The 26,912-nt window shown below is 41.3% G+C and overlaps 1 protein-coding gene across 2 annotated transcripts in view; it reads right to left on the bottom strand.

The window, feature by feature from the left end:
• Positions 1 to 6,614: 6,614 nt before the first annotated feature.
• arhgap22b (Rho GTPase activating protein 22b) overlaps positions 6,615 to 26,912 on the bottom strand; it is a 40,833-nt gene continuing 20,535 nt past the window's right edge. The window contains exons 1-8 of one of the 2 annotated variants that reach the window (XM_086140809.1): positions 22,306 to 22,479; positions 16,176 to 16,304; positions 12,996 to 13,203; positions 12,783 to 12,915; positions 12,630 to 12,703; positions 12,227 to 12,348; positions 8,571 to 9,570; positions 6,615 to 7,498 (exon numbers count right to left, since the gene is read on the bottom strand). In XM_086140809.1, coding sequence (XP_085996935.1) covers positions 7,276 to 7,498; positions 8,571 to 9,570; positions 12,227 to 12,348; positions 12,630 to 12,703; positions 12,783 to 12,915; positions 12,996 to 13,203; positions 16,176 to 16,304; positions 22,306 to 22,357 — 1,941 coding nt within the window. In that variant the 5' untranslated portion in view covers positions 22,358 to 22,479 and the 3' untranslated portion in view covers positions 6,615 to 7,275. Of the gene's footprint in view, positions 7,499 to 8,570; positions 9,571 to 12,226; positions 12,349 to 12,629; positions 12,704 to 12,782; positions 12,916 to 12,995; positions 13,204 to 16,175; positions 16,305 to 22,305; positions 22,480 to 26,912 lie in introns of those variants that run through there. The other variant, XM_086140808.1, reaches the window with a different exon arrangement.

The following is a 26,912-nucleotide window of genomic DNA, read 5'->3' as shown; positions in this document are numbered from 1 at the left end:
GTTGAGACTCCACCTTCAAAAACCAAAAGCATCCACGGAGAGAACCAGTAATGTAAATGAGCCAGATAAGCCTTCCTTTCTCTGGAAAGGAAATTCATCATGTCAGAGATTGGAAAGGCAGGAAATGGCTAACATTCTGCCAATACTGCTCCCTGGGTCTGCTTTTCCCCCACTTTTTCTCTCCCAGCTGTAGATAGCGCTTCCCCAGCGTTCACTTTCATGTCGGTGACTCCATTATCGGGACTTGTCAGGGCAAGCAGAGTAGCAGCACACTATTTTACAGGTGCAATGAAATTCTGACAAAACTTGGCATTTAATGTCCCAAGTATTGCAGTGCTGCTTATTTAGAGGAGACACTTTTTTGCTGACTCAAATAACACCCCAAGGGAGTAATTGGCAGGTTTTAAAATAACATTGTGTGTCGTCGTGTCCCCCCCCCCCCCATCTATCTTGAATTTAGTTATCTCCAGACAACATGCCTTTTCACCAGGTTTTAATTACTGTCCCATAGTTTACATTTAGGTTTAATTTAAAACTTCAGTTTCTGCGGGCAACTCTCTTCTGTCTTAAATGTGACTCTATCCTAACAGAGTTGGCTCATGACTGTGGCGTGTGTGTCACTCTCCTTTTACTCAAAAGCCAAAGTCAACATTGTGACCCCCAGCACCGACATATGTTTTGACAAAGACACACAGGTCCCATACACACATGCAGTCAAGTCATTTACAACTACAAACATCCTCCTTGAGCAGTACTCGCAATCAGAAGGTCAAACTACGATAGAATTTTGTTTAACATGTCTGACATCCTGCCAAATGTTTTGGCAGGATGTCAGACATCTTTTGGACATGGGTAATTTTTTTTTTAACTCAAGTAGGATTGTCAAAGAGCCTCCACTGTGACCATATTTACAGAAGTTTTCCCGTCTATCTCAGTTGATTTTTGCTTTAAAGAGGGACTGTCATACTGCAGAGGTAATTGGGAAGGCCACAAAACTAGCTGCACATCAGACTTTCCAAAATCAGCTCATCGATGTCCAGTAGGAATCCTGACGGTTATGCATGCCTTATTTCCTCTGGCCCATCAACATAAAATAAAATAAAACAATTGAATCGTAAATTTTTAGCAATGTGAACCAGCCATGGCTTCTTATAGTTATCTTGGCAGCTCATGGGACAAGGTGGCTAAGTTTTATTACTATCATGGTCTTAAGAATAAAAACAAAGCAGTTGTAATAACATTTTTTGCTGCTCGCAACAATTTTTCCGGCAGTTTGCAAAAATGATTTCTGCCTGCTAGAAATGTTTGCATAACTAATCCTCCTATCTGCAAGACACAGAGTCAGAGTGTATTGTACTTGAAGGGGGTGAAAAGCTTGATCCTGACAGCAGAGGCATAAAACCGATGGTGCCTGTAGAGGTAAAAAGTGCAACGCAGCACTAAAGAGGCGTGGTCCAGGTCTTTGATGCGGATGTTGTTCTTGGAAGTCGAAAACCAATTTGACAAAGTAGCCTGTCACTGCTTTTTGCTGTGCTCTTCTTTGGCAACCTGGTATCGTGTGACTGTTTTAGTTGGTTTCGGGGTTTGGTTGCACCAGCTATTCATTGATCCTTTACCAAGTTTAAGTATAAATGATTTAGTTAGGGTTGCACCATTAAAACTGAGAGCGACGTCTCAGCAAGTCAAGACTATAGCAATATGTGTATCAGCTGCTTTTTTTTTTAGCCAATCAGAAGCTATCCACTACATAAATGGGAAGCCATTGCAATGTATAACTTGAAAGAAGATTTTAGATGCTAAATACTGTATAAGTCTCAGACTTTTATTTTTTTATGTAGTTTTAACTTGTGTACCTATGAACACTATAGAAAGAAGTACACTCTACCAACTAATCTGTTATTTGGATGAGAAGATACTCTCGGTTTGCTTTTTGTGTAAAGGTTTCAAGGAATATAATTTATACGTTTCTATATTAACATCATTGTTTGAGTATTATATCAAGTGTCTTTCTTAAAAGTCAAAATGATTACCTCTTGTCTAAATTTATTTGCATTGCTAATGCTCGATAGCTTGCACCAAGCTTTATCATTTAGCTGAACATTTATTAAGTTATTAGCAAGCTGTTTTTTCTTTGCTGATATGGCTACAAACAGGCATATTCGCTTTTCACATCTACTTTTGGAAAACTGTAGGTAATAACTATTACATAATCAATTAGAAGGACTTTGTATGGTGCAACCCACTTTTAACCTGTTACTGTCAAATTCCCAATATGTAAATACCGCTCCTTATATATTCCTATGAGCAGCTGGTGCTGCTAGCTCCTGCTCTTCTCAGGTGAGGTTAGCTTCTCATAAGGTTAGACTCAAGTACTTAGCAGACATCAACCTCTCCCTGTTATGATAAAAAGAATAATAAAATCAGTTGAAGCAGCAAGAATCATGTATTAATAATTTTGCCAAAACTAGTTCAAACTAAAACTTAGATCTGCAGCAATGTCCCAGAGGAAACCGTGAAGTGTATCCATTCGTCACATCAGCCCATCTCTCTTTTGTTTTATAAATAATCAAACTGAATAGCAAACAAACAAAAAACCCTTGTTTAAAGTGCTCTTAATTTTCTTAGTCCAACACTTTGAGCTTTAATTGGACTATTCTTTCTCCTTTGTTTGGTGTCGCTTTATTGTTGTCGCATCTTTCCGTAGCGTCATTCTGATCCAAGTCGGCTTTGATGAACTACCTCACACTGAAGTTCTGCCAGTTCTCGCATATTCTGGGTCGCCTGCAGAATTAGCTGTCGAAGACGTGTGAATAACAGATTCCATTATTTATTTATTTGAAAGTGTACTATTTGTCGGTTTCAACAGACTTCTAGTTTTGTACATTGTGTATACTTCACCCAGAAGTAAGAGAACTGTTATATGATTTTTTTTTGTTTGTTTGTTTTTTTGTTTATTTTTTGTTTGTTTCTGTCATTTAAAAGTAAATGTGCAATACCTTCAGCAAACTGTGCTAGTATGTGATGGGCCTAGCCTTTGTTAGCTGTCTCCTGAAGGTAAAGAAAAATTTTTGGTACTGTTAATCCTTGTTTTCCTTTTTTTATGAATTAGATACATTTTTATTTCTGTGACTTGTTTATAGTCATAATATTATGTAATCAGCCTTAACCAACCAAACATATCTGCCTGCCCATGTGTGTTCTCTGAAACACACTTGGCCGACGGATTGGGCTTTTGGATGTGGCTAAGGACAAAACTGTCAATAAACACAAAAAAGATGAGTGAATACCTACAACAAGTCATATATGTATGGTGCTGGTTTGTAATGTTTGCTAGTGAATCCAGCAACCAAGTAGTTTTAAGAATTCCCCGGATGTGCGCCACCGAAGAGCCGCAGCCAAGAAAAAATTAAGTGCACTACTAGAAAACATGCACTGGGATCTGATGATGCCATCTCTACAACAAAAAAAGAATTTAAAAAATGTGTACTGCAAATAAATCAAATACACTTTGAATCCCAGATGTCTGACTTTTTTTTTCTTTCTTTAACCTGGATGAATATTTCAACTTGTAAATGTGATATAAAATCGGTTTGCAACATCATTGTTTTGTGGTTTTATAGGAAGGTTGTTTTTTTTTCTCCCATCGTAGTCAGACTTACTGCACTTTGATATTGAACGAGTGGTGGTGATAACTGAACACGTCGCCTCTTTCAGGAATCTTTTAAACAGACAATTTGCCAAAGATGTGGGAGAAAAAAAAGAATATACATTTTAAAATGGCATGGCCTTAAAATTATACCTCACCATCTGAGTTCAGAATATCCAAGACTTGAGGAGGAAAAACAACAAAAAATCTCTAATCATCTGCTTCTATCCTCTTTCACTGCATCCATAACTACATCCTGCTAGGCCTCCTGCCTGGCAGTCAACCTCAGCATCCTTCTACCCATTTACTATCCTTCCTCTCTGCCTGTCCAAACCATCTCATGCTATCCTTCCACCAGTATCTATTTTTCTAAATAATTCTCAAAATAATTGGAAGTCCATGAATATCTTGCACATGATCTTTGTTACCTTTATTCCCATACATGTCCATCCATTTACAATAGTGTAAATCCATAATAAATAAGCACCATTGATGATCAGCAGAGCCATAAGAAACATTTAACCTTAGTATTGAGACACACATATATACATACAAGGAAAATAAATGTCTCTGTTGGAGTCAAAGAACCTGTATTGATGTTGTATCATCAGACTGCGGACTCTAGGGTGGCAGCATAAACCTGTGCAATTAAAGAGGCTAGTATAACATTGGCTTTATATTTCTTTATAATGTAAAAAATAACAAAATAAAAAAAAAAAAAAACACAGTCACATTGTCAATCAAAGCACATTTTCACATATTTATAGTGTTTATTGGGCCCTTTGAGAAGTAAGTGTTGCTTAACACGACTGCTGATGTTCTCTGACATCTGTAACTAAGCATTGCTCACAGCACTGCTGTGTGCAAGACTTTTATCTGGGAATAGAGATTTAAACTTTAAGGTCAATCCCTTGTAAGAAAGCTGGAGGCAGAAATGTACAATTTTGTACAGACATCTAGGAATTGCTTAAGTCTCAGCAATTGTATATTTTTTTTCCCCCCATGGTCATTGTTTCCATTTTTCTTCGGGCTGGTTTCATCAACACGTTACATTCACTACGAGGATACATTCTTTTATTCAACACTTCCATTCAAATCACAAATCACTTTCACAAGAATTGGCACCATCTAGGGAGATGAAGTTAATCGTCTTCAGCACTTTTGTTGCCATATTGAAAAAAAAAAAAAAGTTTGCAGCCACTGTGTGTACTATTGGCGGATATATGCACTACATCTCTGGACAAGCAAGCAACACTACATTTTTCCTATTTAAAAACACTTCCCTGAAGGCACAACCAGGAAATTCCATTGTTTCTTTTAGGGCAGTGTTCAGCTTCATGTGCCAAAATCAACATGGCTTCCAGGCAGGCCATTTGGATGTTTGGTGAGCGAACAGCTGAGGTGGCCGAGCATTGGAATTCACTGTGTCCTGGCCTTCACCTACTCAGCTTAATGTACTCTGTACTTGGCAGCATGCCCTTAGTTTGAAACGCTTGAATAATAGTTGGCATAGTCCCTGTTATAACATCTGTACATTAAAGGTTTGGTGACATTTTCGAGGATCACAGTGACCCAAAGGCTGAGGCTTTGCCATCAAATGGAAACCATGTGACAAGAGAGGCACTGGGAGGGCCTGAGGACATAGAAGATTTCAGAAGCAGCTTTCTGCCTCAGCTTTGCTCCATAAATAACAACACGGATGCATTTGAATCTCTCCTCAAATATTTTTTTTTTTTTTTGCACATGGCTGCAGACTTAGAGGAATGTCTTCTGACTCCATCACTTTGTTTGAAATCAGCTAAAAATGTTATTTTTCTCAAGCACCCTCTCTGAGCGTCAAAGAAAACCGCACGAAAGACGGTCATAATAAATAGGAAATGAATGTTAGAGGTTAGAGTCGAGTTTTTTCCTTTAGAAATGACTGTTGGTTATTTAAGTCAAGTTTTAATCGTTTCCTGGGCCGGATCTTGTGTCATTGACACTGAGCGTCAACCCGGTGATACACTGATTTATCTTTAACTCTCCCCCGCTGCTACTAAGAAATCTTCCTGAACCATCCAAGTCCTTTTTTGATGATCCTTGGTGGTTGGTTGTGATGATCTAAATTCGTAAAAAATCCAATATCGATCTGAATTTGTAAATGGATCAGCGGGAGAATCCTTGTGTAGAAGCTGAAGATGCTAGGCTAGTGGTTTCAGCCTGCCAACGCACTGAACAATTTAAATATCATCAGTACATTATAATAATAATAATAATAATAATAATAATAATAATAATGCAAGAATCTAATGTTTGCTTATCTGCTTGTCCTGTTGGTAATGAGATACGGATGGAATTTCCTGAAGCTACATTCTGCTGCTCATGATCTAAATAAAGGAAATTCAGCAGCCACAGCAAACCCGGCACTCTTGATAATTCACATAAAATCTGTAACATCCACATCTGCTCGGAAAGACTGCATCCAGGCAAGAGGAAAATACAAAACGAAAAAAACAAAATTGTAACTTGGAAGTTCACCCTGCAGTTAAAAGAAGATTTACACCTTCAGAAATATAATTACGGTTTTCCTTTTGAGAAGAGTTTGTTAAGAAAATTAACACTACTGTTGTGTCTGTTGACCAAATACTTTGTTCATACCCAAGACCGGAGGCAGAGCGTAGTACATACCAGCCTTCATTTATGTTGTTTTAATTTCAAACATGGTAAATGCAGACACACACTCCAGCTGTTTCAAACAATTACTAAGATATTTAAAAAAATGCATTACAACTGGAGTGCGTAGCTCCATTTACTCATGTGCTTTTGACACGGACAAAAATAAAAAAAATCTGCCTTCTTACTGACATTTTGAACATGTTACATTTCATTTGTGTAAAGCCTACATTCTAATTTTGACAGACTATGGAAAGATATTTATAAATGCACTGTATGAGTATGGGGGGTGCTGTAAGACACATTTTATACTAGCTTTTTAATTTTTTTTTTTCCCCTGCTTGCTGACTCCTATCTAAAATAAGCTCAACTGTCTCCTGGCTCTTGCTCTACAGCAATATTGACATACAGACACAAGAGTGATAACCAAGATGTCAAATCCAAACTGCTCTCAATTATAAATACCCAACAACGATAAATACCAGTAAGCGGTTTCCATTCATCATTCGAGAGTCTCGTCTCAAAATCTACTCATGTAGTTTAACGTCCGTGTAACATAGCGGCTCTACTTCAGTGCTCTCCGGTAAAAGAGAATGTCAAATAAATTACATTAAGTTCCACTGTTTGTGTACAGGCACCTGAAAATACTGATTTCACGAGACGAACCCTGGATTGGTCGCGTGGTTGTCATCACAAGAGCGCCATTTTTTTTCTTATTTCAAATGTTCTTTTTCAAGCATGCGTAACAGCAAGGAGGGGTCAAAAACGGAACCCACTTTGATACAGGCCTCATGTTATCCCCGTTTTCCATGTAGTTCGTTCCTGAATACACACAAATATGGCCGTTATTGTTTTGTTTTTTTTATTCATTTTCATTTTTTCGAAGGGGGACAAAAGCCATTAAAAACCAACCCGACCTTGGTATTCTAACCCTGACGTCGGCCTCCGTGCTCCACGCGCTGAAGCGCGTGTCCGGCTCAGATATCGCTTGTCCGTGCGCCCAAGGCTAGATCTCCGAGAGTGGAAAAAAAATCCTCCATCTCTTTCTCAAGGAGCCGGTTGCGATTCTCCGCATCTTCCCGCGCCCGCTCGGAATTGCGTAGCTTGATCTCCAGCAAGCGTTGTCTCTTCCTCTCTTGCTCCATCTCTTGTTCCAAGCGCTCCATCTGTGCACACAGAGCGGCGCTGGAATCCTCCAACCTGAGGGTCGGAGCATAAATGTGATCACAACGGCGCCACAAGATGCTTTACCGAGTTAAGAAGCGCGAGAACTTTCCAGACTTAACTGGCGGATCAAACCTTTCATTTGATTGTTCTTATTTTACCCTCGGATTTTGAGATAATCCGGGACTGAAATTTCTGCCCGCAGCATACAATGAAAGAATTTCCCCTTCAAGCTGGCGGTATCAAACAAAACATTTTCAAAAGCCAAAATCGCTACCAGACAGACACCGAAATTACTTTGACCGAATCTCGCTGAACTTCTTTCTGCCAAAGGAACAATTTCTGGGAAACATCAAACATTTAAAGAGAAATCCCCTCTCCCGCTGATACCGCGCACATTATTTCAGACAACAAAAAAAGCCAAAAAAAAAAAAAAAAAACAGGCCACCGAGTCGAGCCGAAGGGATTGTCGGCTCTGTCACTGAAGGCCCTTGATGGATGTGAGGGCGCGGGAACATAAAAGGTTTGGTAGATGTGTTCCAGTCTTTCCTCAATACAAGTAAAAGAGAAATAAGAATCACTCCATGCTGAAAGTTTTTCATTTTCTATATTATGCACTGGTGTGCAAAAACAAAATATAGCTGTGTCTGAACTACTTCTAGTGATTAGACAAGCCAAAGCGTTCCTTAGTCAGTTTGACGTAAAGAATATAGATAGGCAGCTTGCGTATCCCTCTTCATTTCTTTTTCTCCTCTCATAGTTGGGGGGAGTGTGGGAATAACACAACCTTATTTCATGGTTTGGTGTTTCAGCCCTTCAAGGTTCTTTTGCATATTTTTTGTCCATTCAGCTAAAACATCTAAATCCGTGCAAAATTGATCTTGCTCTCATCCATTCTTACTTCCTGCATTTGCTGGTGCTTTTGAAAATTCACTTCCTATTCACTAACTTAACTGAGTTGTTTGTATCAAAATGTAATTCTTTGGTGTTGTTTTGTGGGACGTGCATTTTTATGAAATGATGACAGTGGGATGACAGAAGCTCGGTGGTCATCAACAAACATCAGAAAAACGACATGAGCGTTAACTTTGGAAACTACTGGACTTACTTTTGGATCCTGGCCTCGTAGGCGGTCTTCTGCTTCCTCAACTCCTCCTTCAGCCCTTCCACCAGAGTGCTTAGCGTTGCGTCTCCGTCTTCAGACATGATAATGGACGGCAACCCGGCGGCCGCGGCCACGTTTCCGTTCTCGCTGCAGGCCGCGCTGCTGCTGCAAAGCTCCATGGCCTCGCAACTGTCCTGCTCGGAGCTCGGCTCCGTCGTCATCCCCCCATCCCTTCCTCTGTCGGACTCCCTCTGGTTCTCCATCCACTCCCCCTTCTCCCCACCTTCACCCCCTTGTCCACAGTTCTGGTTAGGGGACGGGTCACTGCTCCCCGAATCGGGCACAGAGATCTCACAGGAGGATGTGGACCAGGGTGTGCTCGCTACGCTCGGGACGCTGCCCATGCTGGAGGAAGAGGTGACGTTGTCGTAGGTGGACAGTCTCTGCGAGGAGCCGGTGGAGTCGCGGTCTCGGGCAGAACGCTCCCCCGAGGAGGTTCGGCGGTGGCCCCTTAAAGAGGACAAACCATTCATCAGCCAGTTGCCGCCCCCGGTGGAAGATACGCTGGTTGTATCCGCCACAGAGCTGCTGCTGCTCTGCTTCACCTGGGGCTGGGAGCGAGGGGCCGAGGAGCTTTTGAAAGTGTATTTCCACGAGGGTAGGGTCTTGGCTTGTTTACTGGGGCTGATTACTGCGTCCCCCTTCCCCGATGAGGACCCCAGTTTTGGTCCTGGAATCGGGGTCTGCGTGGGTGTGACGGCTGCGCACAATTTGGCATCTAGAGATGAGGCACTGCTGTGCAGCTCCTGCTCCGGATTGGAGATTGGGCAGCTCTGCAGGTCCTCCTCAGAAATCCACGCCCCGAGGCTGCGGTTCTGAAGCTGATGCCCTGGGGCAGGGAGCTCTGTTTGGGCTACGTTGGGTCCCTCCTGGTCTCTCCCTGAGTACAAACGGTTGTGTTCCCTAATGAGGACTGTCATCAGGTGTTGAACCAGAGAGGTACCTGTAATAAGATAAGATAATGAGATTTACTTTATTGATCCCAGGATTGGGAAATTATTATTTGGCAGATACAGCATAACATACCAAGAACAGAAAATGATGAGTTAAAATAAAAAAAACAAAAAAACAATTAAATAGAATAGTACATGCACCACATTGGGAAAATATGCAGATATCATTTTGTTAATAAGCTGTTTAACACATTTTTTTCTGGAAATATTTTTTTATTCTAGTAACTATAGTGTGAGTACACCTATTTCCGGGGCTGAAGTTGCATCCACGCCTCTGCCGCATGGCGTGGATGTCGCGGACAGTGCTGCAGAACTGGCAGAACAGGGTGGTGATCCCCTTTTTTAAAAAGGGGATCGGAAGGTGAGCTCTAACTACAGGGTGATCACACTCCTCAGCCTCCCTTGTAAGGTCTATTGAGTGGTGTTGGAGAAGAGGGTCCGCCTGGTCGTTGAACCTCGGATCAGGAGGAACAGTGCGGTTTTCGTCCCGGTCGTGGAACAGTGGACCAGCTCTATACCCTCGGCAGGGTCCTCGAGGGGGCGTGGGAGTTTGTCCAACCAGTCTGCATGTGTTTTTAGGATCTGCAGAAGGCACTCGCCCATGTCCTACGGGAAATCCTGCGGGGCTGCAGGGAGTATTGGGTACTGAACCCTGTCATACGGGCTGTTCGGTCCCTGTATGATTGGTGTCGGAGCTTAGTCCACATTGCCAGTTGTAAGTCGAACCTGTTGCTGGTGAGAGTTGGACTCCGCCAGGGCTGCCCTTTGCCACCAATTTTGTTTATCCTGCCCCAAGTGGAGGCGTTCAATGATCTTGGACTCTTGTTCACAAGTGAGCAAAGGATGGATCGGTGCGGTGTCTACAGCGATTTGGACTCTGTGCCGGTCTCTCTTGCTCAAGAAGATGCTGAGCCAAAAGGCGAAGCTCTCAATTTACCGGTTGATCTACGTTTCCACCCTCACCTATGGTCACGAGCTCTGGGTCGTGACCGAAAGAACGAGATTGCTGATACAAGCGGCCACGATGAGTTTCCTCCGCAGGTTGGCCAGATTCTCCCTCAGAGATAGGTTGAGAACTTCAGTGATGCGGGAGGAGCTCGGAGTAGAGCTGCTGTTCCTCCACATAGAGGAGTCAGATGAGGCGACCCAGGCATCAGGTCAGGATGCCTCCTGGACCAGATGCCTCCCTCTTGGGAGGTATTCCGGGCATGTCCATCTGCAAGGAGACCAGGGGAAGACCCAGGACACGCTTGACAAACTCTGTCTCAAGGCTGGCTTGGGAGCGCCTTGGGATCCCCCCAGAGGAGCTGGACCATGTGGAGAAGGAGGTCTGGGACTCCGTGCTCCGGCTGCCGCCCCACCACCCGACACGGATAAGCATCGGAAAGATGGATTGATGGATGGATATAGTGTGAGTGCTGTTCTTCTCATTATATTTTTGTATTTCATTTTTTTCTTATTTTATTGTTTTTTGGTGTACCCTGCTGCTAGGACAATTTAATTTCCTTCTGGTTATTAATTAGCGTAATTTCCGGACAATTGAACACACCTCAATAGTGCTAGCCGATCGCTATCTTGGGCTTCCTCCTGCGCATTAAAACCGTCAAAGTCGTCTTCCTTGGTGTCGGAGTTGAACGGTATCAGAATTTCACAGTCATTTCATCGGTCCGATGTTACAAGGATGAATGTTTTAGCGGCGTGACGCTCTTTAGCCCCCCCCCCCCCCCCCCCCCCCCCCCCCCCCCCCCAAAAAAAAATCTATATATTAGCTGGATCATTGTTTAAGTGACAAAAGTCGCAGCTTATCGTCCGGAAATTACGGTAAGTCATCTATTCAACCGTCACCTACATTTACGCTGATCTGACTTGGATTCAGTTCTGATTTAAGAGTCAGTCGGACTCAGTCGGACTCAACTGTGGACGATGTGACTCATTAATGTTGTTCTACCAGATCCAAAATAACATGCCGATAGCCTTTAACTCCTTGTTCAAACCAATTGTTTAGATGAGTCTAGAGAAACAATTTGCAAGCGGACACCTCAGGGTGCAGGACTGAATGCTATCAGCGCTTCAGTCCTGCGTGCTTTGACTGAACGCTTTGTCTGTGTAGACAAACCACCTCATCACAAAATGTCCTCTTTGATAAGTGAAGTATAAATCAATAAATTATAACTGAGCTCTACAACAATCATGAGCCGTAATGTCAACCAATCATGAACTATATTTTTGCCTTCAAGGAAAGGTCTTTACACACAAATTAATCTACGAGAGTTGGGATTAATTATTTTAGAAGAGCTGGGTCCCACGCTACTTTTACATCAACCTATTTTAAGGAAGATTTATTGAAGTTGGCATTGTTCTTATTAGTGCATTTAATTCGGGCATGGATGAAGTACAGTTGGCTAACAGTTACAACGGGCACAGATTGTGGCCAAGACTCAAGGTCTTTATTATTCAACAAGTTTCGTCTGATTGTCCCGAACAACATGAGCAGAAACTCGACCTCCTTCCTTCTGGTAGAGAATCACGGAACACACACACACACACACACCTCCTCCTCATCTTCGGCCAAAAGCTGCACACATGACACGACATTTGATGGTGCACTTTTTACAGTTTGTCCTGTAACACATTTAGTCAGTGTACCTTCCATAATGGTGACTGGGTCCTCCATCTTGGGTCGAAGGATGTTGGGTCCAAACACTGTGGCGAGGTTCTGGACACTCATCTTGTTCTCGTTGCAGTGAGACTGGACCTCGTCAAGGAATCTTAGAAGAGATATGGAATCACAGAAACCTATTTTTTACATCTCTTCAGGGTCATCAGGATTTGTTATTACAATAATATTACCTAAAGAGGCTTGAATAAAGCAGTGTTTATCTGCATGTCTGATGTATATATAACTATGTATACGTTGAGAACAATTTTGTAGTTTCTTTGTACTGCATGACCGTTAACTTTGGAAAGTGATTGAGTATTTAAGCATGTGAGGTCGATCCTTTGAACCACTTTGTGCATCAGATTAAATATCGGGATTAAAAGTACTCACTTGCATATGTACTTGAGGAGATTGTAGTTGGGTAGAGGTAGCGTGTTAACTTGATTCCCAAGCTCCTGGACCCCCTTATAACACAAATTAAAGGACTGTTAAAAATGCAAACACAAATACTTGCATGCACACTACACAATGCACATTCAGTACCTCCTCCTCATCTTTGGCCAAAAGCTGTGCACATGTGAGAAAGTCCTCATATTTGGAGAAGGGGATGACGGGTTCGGGAAGCTCTCGGAGGTACAGCTTCAGCAGGGACGCCACCGTGTGGACATCCGTGTTACTGTTACCACGTAGAACATTATTAATGAGAGACACGTGCAAGGTACAATTCTCTGAAGAAGCTGGAGGCTTCCTGTCTACCTGTCAAACAGAGGCTTGTCGCCGCAGTCGAAGGCTTCCTGCAGCTCTTTGACCAGGTTGGCTTGTCCAGGCATCCGGAAGAGACCCTCCTCATCCAAGCCTCTCTCCCTGATGAAGTCCACACACTGCTCCACCAACAGGGGCGCCAGTCGGGGGCCGAACTTCTTCTCATACTGGACTGTGTCCTCTAAGCGTTGTCCGAATATCCCTGCCGAAAGACAGAAGAAACCTAAAAGCATCTGCAGACGTGACGCTTAGATGCTAATTTCTTCTGGTTTATTCCATGGAGAACCAGATGCCCGGCTGATGCTGAATTTACAGTTTCACATGAGACAATTCACCTAATGGCGAAAAAGATTTAGTTACGGGGGGACAATGCATCGGCATTGGGATATTTTGGCCTTGTTTTTCTGACATCTATCAGCCCATCTAGTGAGAGGAGCGGATGTGGAAACGTTAACCTGAAAAATGGGGTGAGAAACAACGGCATTAATTTGCCATCAGCCTTATTTGTCTGTCAAACAGAATCAATATCGGCTCAGTGGGTGTCTCGTTTATTTTTCTCCGAGAACATTTCCAAACAAATTAATCTTAAAACGGAAAGCGCCACACGGCAAAACCATCACCGAGATAATTAGTGGAAATTACACAAGCCCATTAACAGATTACCCAGTCTCTCTTCATTAACATTAACTTCCGTGACAAAAGAATAAAATATAAAAATGCAAGTAGAGATGCAGGCGCTCCAATTGTAGCTGCTGTTACCTGTCGACCGGCAGCAGCAGTCGCAGCTGGCCGGCAGCTCGCCTTGACCCCGGGGCTTCACCGAACACCGGCTGCAGAGCAGCAGTGAGTGCCTCTCATACATCAACAGACCGCATTTTACCAAGTTCATCCGTTCCGGTTCAGACATTTAAACCTTTTACATGCACAAACTTCAACATGCAAACGCGGTGAGGAGCAGCGAGGGTCTGACGGGGCTGTAAGTGTGTGACCGTTTGCAGCCGGACACAGATCTAATTCCGGACGGGCGGGCACGAACTGGTTCCTTAGAGAGCAGATTGAAACCTGAATAGAGCTGCACATCAGGCATCACTGTGGGGTTTGTAAAAGAGTCGTGAATGTTGCCGATTGGTTGATTGATTGTGTGCTCCGCCATCTGAAATGTATCTGTGAGCAGGGGTGGGGCTCAGCTCCATCCCTCTGAGGCCCTGAAGACCATAAATCCTTCAGTATAAAACGCAGGAATGTTCTTGCCATGCAATGTTCTCTCATGTTTTAAATCCCAGTCTTCAAAATAAAAGCATGACTCCTATGCACCCAAGGTGTTGAAACACAAAGATGCGCCTGCACACAAATACACCTGCATGATGGGCCTTCCAAAAGGTTCATCTGAATAAGTTTTGGTGTAAACAACTTATTACGGTTTGGGTTAAACTGAAAACAGAATGACGGTAATAGTTACCGTCAAACTTAGGCAACGCCTTTCTTTTTATAATTCAACAAAATATATCTATACAGCACAACGGTCCTCCTATGACAAAATGATGTAATTAATTAAGACATAAATAGATAAATATATTATAATTATTATTATTGTTGTTGTTTTAGCTATCATTATACTATTAGAACAAGTTTCGCTAACTTTATTATTTTTATTATTATTAACAAGAGCAATGATAATAATAATAATAATAATAATGCAAATACTAATACTATTCTAACCAATGATGATAATAAAAACAACAACAACAAAGCACTCAATACTTTCAAGAAACAGTCATCAGAGTTGTCCTGAACTGCATACAATAATATCACATAACAAGTTTGCTTTTCTAACATTCCAGGTCAGATGGAAATCCCGACTGCCAGACGTTGCAACATTTTTGGGTGGATCCAGTTTTCAGCAGAAGCAGTCATTTTCATCCAGGAGGTAAGAGGTGTTTTATTTCTTTTTAACTCCATAAGACACAGGCAATGTGAAAGATTTCTGATATCGTCAAAAGAATGTAACGAAATCCCATGCTTATGGATGAAATGCTATTTTCTGAAACAGAAGTTGTCAGTTTTGCCTGATTTTGATGAAACCGGCGATCCATGCAATGTGTCATTGCTACTTTACATGGCTCTCTATTAATAGGTCCACTCTTTTGTAACTCAATTCCTTGCTGTTCAGCTGCTCCAACTATTTTGGTTCACACTCAAATGTGTCTGGTTGTATTCCTGGACATATGTCAGGCACACTAGTTAGACCAGAGCAGACAGCGTGAGAATTAAATACACGCTCACCGGTGCATTATAAAAACAAAATTAAATGAATTCATCTTCATCCTCAAAGTTTATGGCTGAATGAAGCTGAGCCCTAAGAGCAACTTATCCTGATTCCCAACCTGAATCATCCAAACATTGCTCCAGTCATGTACAATCACCCAAGTCCAGAAACAGAAACATCAAGCTACAGACACGAGAAACAGTCGGCGATGCTTTGCCTGAAACGAATACAATTGAGAATAAATGCAATATCATCTAAAATATGGAACCAGTAGTTTATTATTGCAATATACCTGGAACTTTATTTTGATTCTAACGCTCCCCCTGTAGGTGGCAGTAAAGGGGCCATCACCAATTCATGATGTTTGTGTTTGCTTTGTTAAAAAAACAAACAAATAAAAACTTTCTACCTCCCGTTTCCTATGAACGGCCTCACCGAGCAACATTTTCCTTACTCAAACTGAAAATCACAGAAAACACTCAAATTTAAATGCAGCAACATTACTTCCATGTCATCATCATCCACTATTGAAGTTCACCTCTTGATGTCGTGTTCATGAATAATCCAATTTCTTTCTTTTCGCCAGAAGTAAGTGTCTTTTCAGCTTGTGAAGATAAAATAGAAGAATCTGCTTTACATAAAAAAAAAAAGTCAAAATGGGAAAAACGATTTCTTGTTTGGCCCAAAAATGATTTTTCTGATTCCATTGTTTTGTGAACGTGTGACAACGGAAAAGCACTTGAGAATAAAACTAAGAGAGAACCATGCAGCCTTACACGTCAACATGGGGCTATAGATTTCATTAATGATTAAATCTCTTAAAGGCTCAGCTGCTTATTAAGTAATCATGGATCAGATCCAAGCGTTTGGTGTTTCCCGCCAGCTTGCGATTAAATGTCAGGCCTTACCCCCTCCGAACGGCGCCCAGATGACCCGCCGTATGGCCTTGACCCAGTCATCCATGTCGCTCTGAGAGTTCGCCATGAGCAGGAAGGACTCATGGCTGATCGGTGCTCGGTCCTTCTCCCCCGTTCCACCTTTGGGGGAACACAAAAGGAAGGGATTCATCATCACACATGTTGTGGTTCAAGTTCTCACGAAACGGCGTTTTCTTTTGTGCAAAACAAAAGCAGAACCTTTATAGCAGGTATGGCAATCTTTCAATCTCTGCTATCAGGATTAACTTAATACAGACACCCTATTGTGGGGTTTCCACACAAAAAGGAGGAGGGTGTGGAGGGGGGGGGGCGAATGTCTGGCCTGATTTATTCTTGACTTTCAGATGAGTTTTATAGAAGCTGCATATTGACTTTTTGGTTTATGAGAAAGAGGGGGCTTGTATTTCACAGTTGGCGGAGAAAAAAGGAATAGAGGATGAAGCGGATGATGAAGAGCTCAGTGTTAATACTGCACATCAAGACGCTATAACTTATTGTGCAGAAGAAACAAAGAAAATAACTTTCTTCACATTTCCTTGCTGTAAACAACACTATTTATGTTAAAATAGATAAAAAAAGCAAGATAATTACATTATCATGGACACAGAACCGACGGCAGCAACGCCTCACTGTACTGAAATGATGCAAGTTGTCAACGGGGTTCAGAAAATGAGATTGAAATTGTTACCAAATGCTGAGGAAAATATAGACATAAATCTAACCCAAGTAGTTTCATGCGTCTCCAGGGCAACAGTGGGCTCCCACATTTGAAACTGTCAGTGCTTCTTTCCACCAGATGGCAATATTGTCTCAAGTGTTCATTTTAGTGTTTGCGGTCCTTCTTGTCCTCCGGTCCCAGCGCAAATAAGTCTATTTCTCATTTTTGCATGCTATTTTGGTATATATTGGGAACAAAATACAGGGATGGCACTTTACTTATTTGTTTGACATGGTGAGCATTTTAAAGCCTGCAAAGCTGCCAACCAATGACATATTTACCCATTACACTGCAACAATAAATACAAGAAACTATATACTATAATCACATTTATATTTCTTTTTTTCCCCCCTTTTTTCTATGTAAATGAAGTGAAGAAGGTCCAAAGCGTCTCCCGTCAGTGTCCGACGGTGTCGCGGCCACAGTCGCAGTCACTGTGTTCACAGTCATTTAGCCGTTAGGAGGGAATCCAAATATAAACAGCGGTGCTATAAAGCTAAGTGCCATTGTCACCTGGCTCTGCAAACTCACACGGTCATGATGAACAACACACCGGGGCCTCCCTTCACGTGTGCACTTGGAACACTGAAGATTATGCGGGCAAAGATGTGACTTACTGAAAGCGTAAAGTGTGTGTGAAATTGTATGAGAGCAACTGTGCGTATCTGTGGCCAGGGAAAAAGCGATAACTCATAATAGTGATAATAAATGTAGAGCGGAGACTCAGACTTTAAGGAGCCTGGACGGATCCAATACTTCCCCGACTTGATATCATAAAAAAACATTCAAACGCACACACACACACACGCACACCCACGCACACACACACACACACACATAAAATCAATCCCACAGCAGCCAACAGACACCAAAACTATTGGAACATCTAAGCTCGGATGGATGGATGAAGAGTACAAAGATCCCTTATGGAGCCAATTAAGATAACACTCACTGCAGAGTTTGCACACACATTTTTAACAGAGCTTTCCTTTCAGTGCAAAGTCTTAGCGATAAAGCTGATTTTTTTTTTTTTTCTTTAGTATTTTCGCACGGTATCTGACAGAGGCTGACATTTCAGCTTTCCAGAAGGCTGAGTGTTTACAGGATGGATGCACAAAGCTCGAGCTATTCGCGCTCTCTGTTTATTGAAGATATTTTTCACCGTTGTAATGTCAGTTCTTGACAGACAGCTCGCAGGCGGCACTGATGCAGGCAGTGAGGCAGCGAGGGTTGTAGAATTTAGAGCGCTTTGCATAAAAGGTGGCATTTCATACTGTTTTATAAGTACAGCGGTGCAAAATCGGTGGGATATATAACGTAGCTATCTGCTGCCCTCGCTCGAGCTCTTGTATTTCAACATAACGACGTAATGAGATCACTAATAGCACTCAAATGAGTAAGTTGGCACCCTTGGAAATGCCACTTCTCAGACATTATCTGTCCCGCTCTCTCTTTGTACCCCAACCGGTCGAGACAGAAGGCCGCCCGCATTGAGTTCAGATCTGTCCAAGGTTTGTGTTTGCTGAAAGGGCAGTCTTTCCCTGCTGCGAGTGCTCACTCGTTTGGGAATTGTTTGGTTTCGTGTAAATCCTTTAAAAAGTAGAGTCAAGACCTTCTCTATGTGGAAAGTGTCATCAGACAACAGTGTTGTGATTTGGCACCATATGAATAAAATCAATATTGGAGAATGGATCCAATACAAAACATGACATACCTTCCAAATTCAATATTTAATCGCATTGTCCTATGCATACAATTCAAGCCTCCTGAAGGCGTCACTCATTGGTCATTACGAGATTTTCAGCACAGTAGAACATTGGCTTATGAATGTAATTCATAATTCATATAGTACTCTTTTTATGGGTTTATTTGTGGCACAATGAACAGAATTGAAAGAATTAAAGATAACCTTAGTTATTACTGTTTCTTGTGTTTTTTTTTTCTTCTTGCCAGCCATTGTACTCTGCATTTCCATCACTAAATCAGCAAAAGTAAATCCTTCTCGCCTATGAGACCCTGGCTAACAATCTCCAGCAAGCTGTCTTTCATTTATCAAACTTTTCTACTTCTTCTAATATTTGGCACCTTTGCTTCATTACAGTGGTCACTCCTTTAGCCACATCAGCCGTCTTTAGCGTATCTTGTTCTTCAGGTTTGCACAGATGGTTGACCGAGCCATGTCGTGCTACTTGGGGAGATCTGGAACACGAACACCGCTCTCATGTTTAGTTATTATTTCCTTCTTCAGATCAACTGTAATTCTTTTCTTCTTCTTAACGCCACTATCAGTAGCACTCTTAACTTTTTTGGGAGCCATAATGAGGGCTAACTTACTGAAATAAAAGCCCAAAAAAGCAGTTTAACAGGAGAACACAACGATGAATGATGTAAACAACGCAGAAAGCCTGTGAGTTTGTTTGTTTGTGTGTTTGTGCGCCGAGGCTTGATTGCGGCTCAATTCAAAATTTAATCGAAAACCACGTTTGTAGGCCGATTGGTTTGTGATCAGGCGAGTTTGTAAGCTGAAGTTCTACTGTATTTAGAGGAAAATAAATGTGTGAGTGGATCACGGTTAGTGGCTGTAAACGATAAATTAATGAAAGATTTGTTTGGAGAGACAAAGGCTTTGTCATTTGGTAGCTTTAGATACAGGCGCGGTTTCTGTCATAGGGAATGACGGTAACATTATCATCCAAATGGTGTCTTCAGAGGACGCTGCGGTCCATTGAGCTCCTACACGTTGTGTTAAATGACAAAAAAAAAAAAAAGAAAAAAATCACATTGTTTCTATTTTATTCCTACTTCATTGTTCATTCAACCCTTTGTAAACACAGCAGTTTCTTCCAATGGGTCACTCACATGCGTATGATGGTCCACAGTGGGGAAGACGAAAAGTGTGACTGTCATCACCATTTCAGAAGTGTGTGATATGGGATTTCGTACTGGCTGTTACACTCGTCCTGTGAACGTGTTAAAGCTAAATGAGTCAATTTTCTCTTCCTCCTGCTTCCAGTGAGAGTGTATAATGAGCATCAATTTAAAATGCTGATCGCCAGCTAATGTAATGCAGGCTGGACCCATTACTTTGGAAAATATTGCTTCACATCAAAAATAATGCAGTTTCTTTTCTGTTCCTTTTTTCTTATTTCACAAATCCTCTACTGCACTTTAATGTAAAGAGAAGTCATTAATAGTCATCCTATTAATGTAGTTTATTATTTACTTTGTTGCCTGTAATTAACCCTGAATGTATAAAGTTGTATTTTCAGGTGCGTCACACTATGAAATGTTGCCGAAATCATCACAGTAATAAAAAGTTAGTAGAGCTGCACTTTGAAGTCTGTGATCTCGTACAAAACTTATTCAGTCTGAAAGTAATATATAACCAATTTCTTTATTTTATTGGAAAATAGGGATAACCTTTGGGGCTCTATTTAGGACTAGAATTAAAATAGCTGTTACTCCCTTGTATTCCCTCGGTCCAACTTAATCCATCTTAATGATTTCCGGTCAATAACTTTACACATTCTGACAATTTTATCCGTTTTTTTGCTTGTAGGCATGTTTTTTTCTTTTAACATTCATAGGTTTTAGCTAAATTGTCCCTTAGTGCACAAGTGACTCTTCATCTACTTCCCAGATGCTACATACAGTCACGCCTATAAGATCAAGTATTTGTTTTATCATGATAAATCCTTCCAGTTCTCATTTTCTACAAATCATGAAAAGCAAAACTGAGAGTGTCGCGTTTCCAGAAAAGAAGTTCATCAGATGAATTTATTATCTAGCTATTACTGCCATTTCCAAGACACCTCCAAGCACGGTGTCAGCTAGGGATGAATTGAGGACTTGAAATAGCCGCTGGACACTAAAAGAAGGCCAGTGTGAACGATTCAGTCCAAACACGACCCTTGCACTTGGACGGTCTGCAAGTTGTGTTGTGCCAAGAAAAATGTAATTTATAATAAAGCACCTCTGCTAGCCTTCCAGAGAAGCAACCCCCTCCCTCCAACCTCAGGCAAAGACCCTTATTAATAATTTGCCTGATGCTTGGGGCTCACTGATGTGGTAGGGAATTAACTTTATGTGACCTCTGGGCAGCCTTATTACTGTTATTATACACTGGAGATAAAGACAGAAAGAGAGAGAGAGATAAGAGAGAAAAGAGAGAGAGAACAAACAAATGAATTAGTACACAAACATTTCAGATTGGTTCATTTAGCCACAGCTTCAAGTCGACTGACTCTCGGGACCTGCGGTCACTGACGGTTACACGGTTTTCTACCAATATACTAATATAAACTGAACACACTGACTATGCCAACAGGTCTTTTTTTGTAATTGTGAAAAAACACATCTTATCAGATAATAGTTTTACAAGAGTCATGTGTGTAGTTGTTGTGATGTGCAATGAACTAAAGGACATGGTGAAATGAAACAAAAGCTGAATGAAAAAAGAAAATATTCTATTTATATCGATATATATATATACAAATATATGCTGTATGTATGTGTCCTAAGGAGATGTTCATAGAATCACAATAAGTTGCCTTGTGCCTTGTAACCTCGCTGTATTTCCATCCAGCGTGACAGGATGTGGACGCGATACATTCCCGCCATAATATTTTTACTCTGCTCTGTGTTTAAATTGGACTTTGACCCACAGGTCTACTGTGTGTGCGTGTGTGTGTGAGTGTGTGCGTGTGTAAGACTGATACATTTATCATCCAGTTAACTGCCAATAAAATAAAATGCAATCTGATTTTCGAAGATTTGGGAAGTAATACCGCGTTAATCGGTGTTACACAACACGATCAAAGCAGAAGAAGCCGACAGCGACTGATCTTTCAAAGTTACGTCTTGTTGAATTATAAATATAGAATAAATATTAACCCCAAGACATTGTCAACTAAACACAAATTTATCTTTACAACAGTCAATTTGTTTAGCCACTCCAACTCCCAGTGGTAAAATACCGCAGCCAAAGCCGTTTCATTCAATGTCTCTGTCGGACAATTGATTTTTTTTTTTTTTTTAAATGCAAGCAAAAATGATCCCCGTCTGGATTATGGTCAGCAAACATCAGCTGATTCGAGAAGCCATGTCGAAAGAGAAGGAAACTGCTGGAGGCAGTTATGACAGTCATGGAAACTTTTTCTTTTTTTTTTTTTTTTTTTCTAAAGTCTGGATTAATGTAATTAGTAAAACTCATGTTGTATCACGTGAAAATGGCTGCTGTGAAATAAGGTCTCCAGGAGCGGACGGGAGACTCGAGCCGTGTGAGTGCTTATTTACACGCCGCATATCCGAGCTTCGATCTCAAAGCTACACTTCACCCTTTACTACTCTAGTTAAAAATCTCCAGCATCTGTTTCCCGTTACCTTGGAGATGCTGTTTCTTCAGTCTGTCCGGCTTGCAGCAGACCGGCCCCATGTCTGAGCGAGCGGCGCTGGCTGGAGCTGGGACTTCGTCTGGGACTCTCTCCGGCCTAAAGCTCCTGCATGAAGCAGATTCCCCGCCACCGCCGAGTCCACTTGGAAGCAGACCAGTACGCAGGTACTACCGGTGGCCAGAACCTGCCAGTGAGGCATGCTCAGTGCCAAAGAAAACCCTTCAAACGAAGCCCACTTCTTGCTCTCCACTCATTTATTCTGTCCATTCATCCACTCTGTTCTTCCTGTCTTTCTTATTCAGCAGAGTGGGCAGCAGGTCCTTTCCCTCAGCCCCCTGGGGAGAAGTAAATCCCTGAGGAGGAGTGTAACAAGCACAAGCATCTCTCTCTCTCTCGCTCTCTCTTTCTCTCTCTCTCTCTCTCTCCCCCGCCCTCTCTCTCACTGTGTGTGTGTGTGTGTGCAGTAATGGGGAGATGGGCTGTCCTCCAATCTTTGCCAAACAAACTTGTATGCACACACAAAGAGAAAACAGACAGTGCCAATCAATCTGTGTGAGATACAGGCTACACAGACTTTGGATTCTTCCCCAGGTCAGACCTGATTTAGACTTAAAAGTACATCAAGCTGTGATCACTTGATGGGGTTTATCTTATTTCATTTTTTTTTTTTAATTTTAAACTGTGATCCGGCCGTTTTAAAATACAGCACCGGGCAGGAAATATACATTAGAAATATACAGAGTTCAGCGACACGCGGCAAGGATCACTTAGCAACCGACAAACAAACGAAGACAAAGAAAAAGGTCGGCAATATGACTTCTTTATAAATACATAGCTATAATTGTAGATTTCTATCAAAAGTCTTTTTCATATACTATATTATTTAAGATGTGAAGGTTTAAATATAACTAAATGACATACTTTTCATAATAATGAGCGTCCGGACTCTTGACCTGTATGTAATGTAATGGATCTTTTGTTTTAATTCAGCTCTACACTATACAGAGATAAATATTCAAATTCCTCTCCATACTTCTTTAAGGAAGATCATTCTTTAATATTTTATTAATCTTCTGGCAAGCTTGATCATCAGCCACACTAGATCATTATTAAATCACTTTGACATTTATTTGCTCCACATCACCCCTGTTTCTTCTTCGGGACATTCCTGATGGAAGGGAGTTGGAAGGTTATAAAAGATGTGTGCTTTAAATGTTGACTGGAAAAATAGAGGCTAAACCTAGAATTGATAAACTGAATCAGGAAGCCACCACCAGCAATTCACAAACATATCATAAATTTAAGAAATAATCAAGATTTGTACTGTATTATATTACCTGATGAGAGATGATAGAATTGATGCTACCAGAAAAACATCTACCAGTCACATCAGTGACGAAATGAACTCCAGTCTGGGTGAAAAACTGGTAAAAAGAAAAATGATTATTTAAATTTAATCCTGATCTTAAACAGTCTATTTCTTCTGATGACAGACAGTTTCAGACCAGCATTCTATTGCTTAATGCTATTGGCAGATCTTGTACTTTATTTGTCTTGGATAATCTGCTCATAAGATAACTGGAGCAACCAGAGGAACAACATAGTTGGATTAATGTCAAAATCAATCCGCATTTGACATCTCAGATAGGATAATAATAAAGATTAGACAAAAAAAAAATCCAAAAAATCAAACTCTTGATTTTGAAGCAGTTAAAGTATAAATATATATTTAATCCACCTTTTTTCCCCACATTTGCACAATGCCTGGATAATAACTGTAAAGTGATGTCATCTCAGAGGCCACCGTGAACCCTCGCGTTCAGGTGAGGTCAAAGGGCAGAGGTGCGGCCGAGATGTAGGTGATGTCGGCTCTCAGCAAAGGAAGGAGGACTCTAAACTCTCTGATTTTGAGTTTTATAGGACACATAAACAGCCTGTGTGTGCAACTGTACACACGGTGTGTGTGTTTGCGTGTGAGTGTGTGTCTGTAAGCGCTAAACGGTTTGCCCACAATAATGAATTAGCAGAAGCTGTCACTTTAGCACAATGCGTTTTGTAGTGCTCTGCTTTCCAAAGGGATTAATTGCTTCACACCACAACAATAGAGGGCTTAAAAGCTGCAGTCAGCTGTTAAATACAAAGAAAATAATAAAAAAAAAAAGAAATCCAGTTATTTGACCATTTCCTTCATGCCTACATGCTTTGAGACAAGCTCTTCAAACGTTGGCACATGACTGTGGAATCAGCTTTCTCTTGGTGAACCGCTCACCAAGACAGCACAAAATATATTTTTTAAATATCGTTTATAAATATGAATCTATATCTAAGTAATAGTTATAATATAATATAAACACACACATATATGTATGTATATATAGTTATATATGTATGGCTGGCTGATTCCACAAGGGGACTTTTCTGTGTGGAGTTTGCATGTTCTCCCCATGTCGGCCTGGTTTCCTCCCACTATCCAAAAACATTTAGCAGGTTAATTGGAAAACATTGTGAAAATGGCCCTGAATGAGTGAGTGAATGGTTATCTGTCTGTTTATGTGGCCCTGCGCTTTTTAATGGGGCGACCATTTTAGGGTGCACCCCCACCTCTGGGCCGGGCTCCGACAACCACCTCAACCCTGAGTGCAGGGTAAAGCGTCAGACAATGGATGGATGGATGGATAGATAAATATACACTGCTCAAAAAAAATAAAGGTAACACTTAAAAAACACATCCTAGATCTAAATGAATGAAATATTCTTATGAAATACTTTGCTCTTTACACAGTTGAATGTGCTGAAAACAAAATCACACAAAAATGATCAATGGAAATCAATTGTATCAACCATAGAGGTCTGGATTGGGAATCACACTCAAAATTAAAGTGTAAAAACAAACTCCAGGCTGATCCAACTTTGATGTAATGTCCTTAAAACAAGTCAAAATGAATCTGTGTTGCTTCCTGAGTGGACACTATGATTTCACAGAAGTGTGATTGACTTGGAGTTACATTGTGTTGTTCAAGTGTTCCCTTTATTTTTTTGAGCAGTATATATCCGGTGCTTTCGCCTCACAGCAAGAAGAGTCCTTGTTTAATACCATGAGGTGCCGTCTCTGTGTGGAGTTTGCATGTTCATCCCGTGTCTGCATGGGTTTCCCCCGGGTTCTTCATTTGGCCCAGACGTGTGAATAAAAGTGTGAATGTTTGTATGTCTCAGTATGGCATGCGGATGGAAGAGTGAATGTTTTTGTTTTATTAGTTGGATTATTATCATTGGATTATTGTTTTTTTTTTATTATTATTATTACATTATTACATTACATTGCATTTGGCAGACGCTTTTATCCAAAGCGACTTACATTATTATTATTATTATTATTATTATTGTTGTTGTTGTTGTTGTTGTTGTTATTTTATTGTTTTATCATTTTTTTATTATTATAATTTTCCCTGCTAAGTGTATGTATTATGTGTATGCTGCTCCTTCTTCTTCTTCTTATTCTTCTTCATCTCTTTGCCTTTCCCTCCACGGGTTGCCACAGCAAATCAACTTTCTCCATCTAACCCTATTCTCTGTATCTTCCTCTCTCACACCAACTACCTTCATATCCTCTCTCACTACGTCCATAAATCTTTTCTTTGGTCTTCCTCGAGACCTCCTGCCTGGCATCTCCAATTCCAGCATCCGTCTACCAATATATTCACTCTCCCTCCTCTGTACATGACCCAACCATCTCAGTCTGGCTTCTATGACCTTCTTTCCAACACATCTAACATGTGCTGTTCCTCTGATGGACTCATTCCTGATCCTATCCATCCTGGTCACTCCCAAAGAGAACCTCAACATCTTCATCTCTGCGACCTCTAGTTCTGCCTGCTGTCTTTTCGTCATTGTAACTGTTTCTAGTTCATACAGCACCGCTGGTCTCACCACTGTCTTGTCCACCTTTCCTTTCATTCTGGCCAATAGTCTTCTATCAAAAAAGTACCACTGACACTTTTTCTACCCATTCCAATTTGCTTGGACTCGTCTCTTCCCCTCTTTTCCACACACTCTGTTGCTCTGGACTGTTGACCCCGAGTACCTGAAATCCTCCAGTGTCTTGAGCTAGATGGCTTAATTTCCTTTGGGATCAATAAAGTATCTCTATTTTACTCTACCAAATGGGTCTATATGTGGCCCTGCGATTGACTGGCGACTGGTCCAGGGTGAACCCCGCCTCCTGCCCAATGACAGCTGGGAAAAGATCCAACAGGATATACAATAGAGATAATGAATGAATGAAAATGCCAAGCAGAAATAAAAGGGTATTCCTCTTTCCATAGGCGCTTTGTATAAATTGAATTGTCACTTGCACGGCCTCGGAGAAAACCATGTGAAAAGGCAAATTTCCCGTGTTCTGATGGACGGTAGATGAGTGAAGCCTTTGAACAGAAGCTTTGAAAAAGGTTTTCCACATTTCCTCTTTCCTCTTTCTTGCAATACTAGAGGCACTTATATCTGCCCTGTGGGGCAGAAGCGCACGAAACTGAATGCGGTTTAGAGCTCCACTGCACAGCCAAGTTTTCAAATTATGGGCTGGTAGCTTCTGTGTGACAC

Source organism: Fistularia commersonii, chromosome 33, assembly GCF_037954325.1.
Source record: "Fistularia commersonii isolate RoL2024-O1a breed Wild chromosome 33, RoL_Fcom_v1.0, whole genome shotgun sequence".
NCBI classification, from domain to species: Eukaryota; Metazoa; Chordata; class Actinopteri; order Syngnathiformes; family Fistulariidae; genus Fistularia; species Fistularia commersonii.
This window is presented reverse-complemented; position numbering and strand designations above follow the sequence as displayed.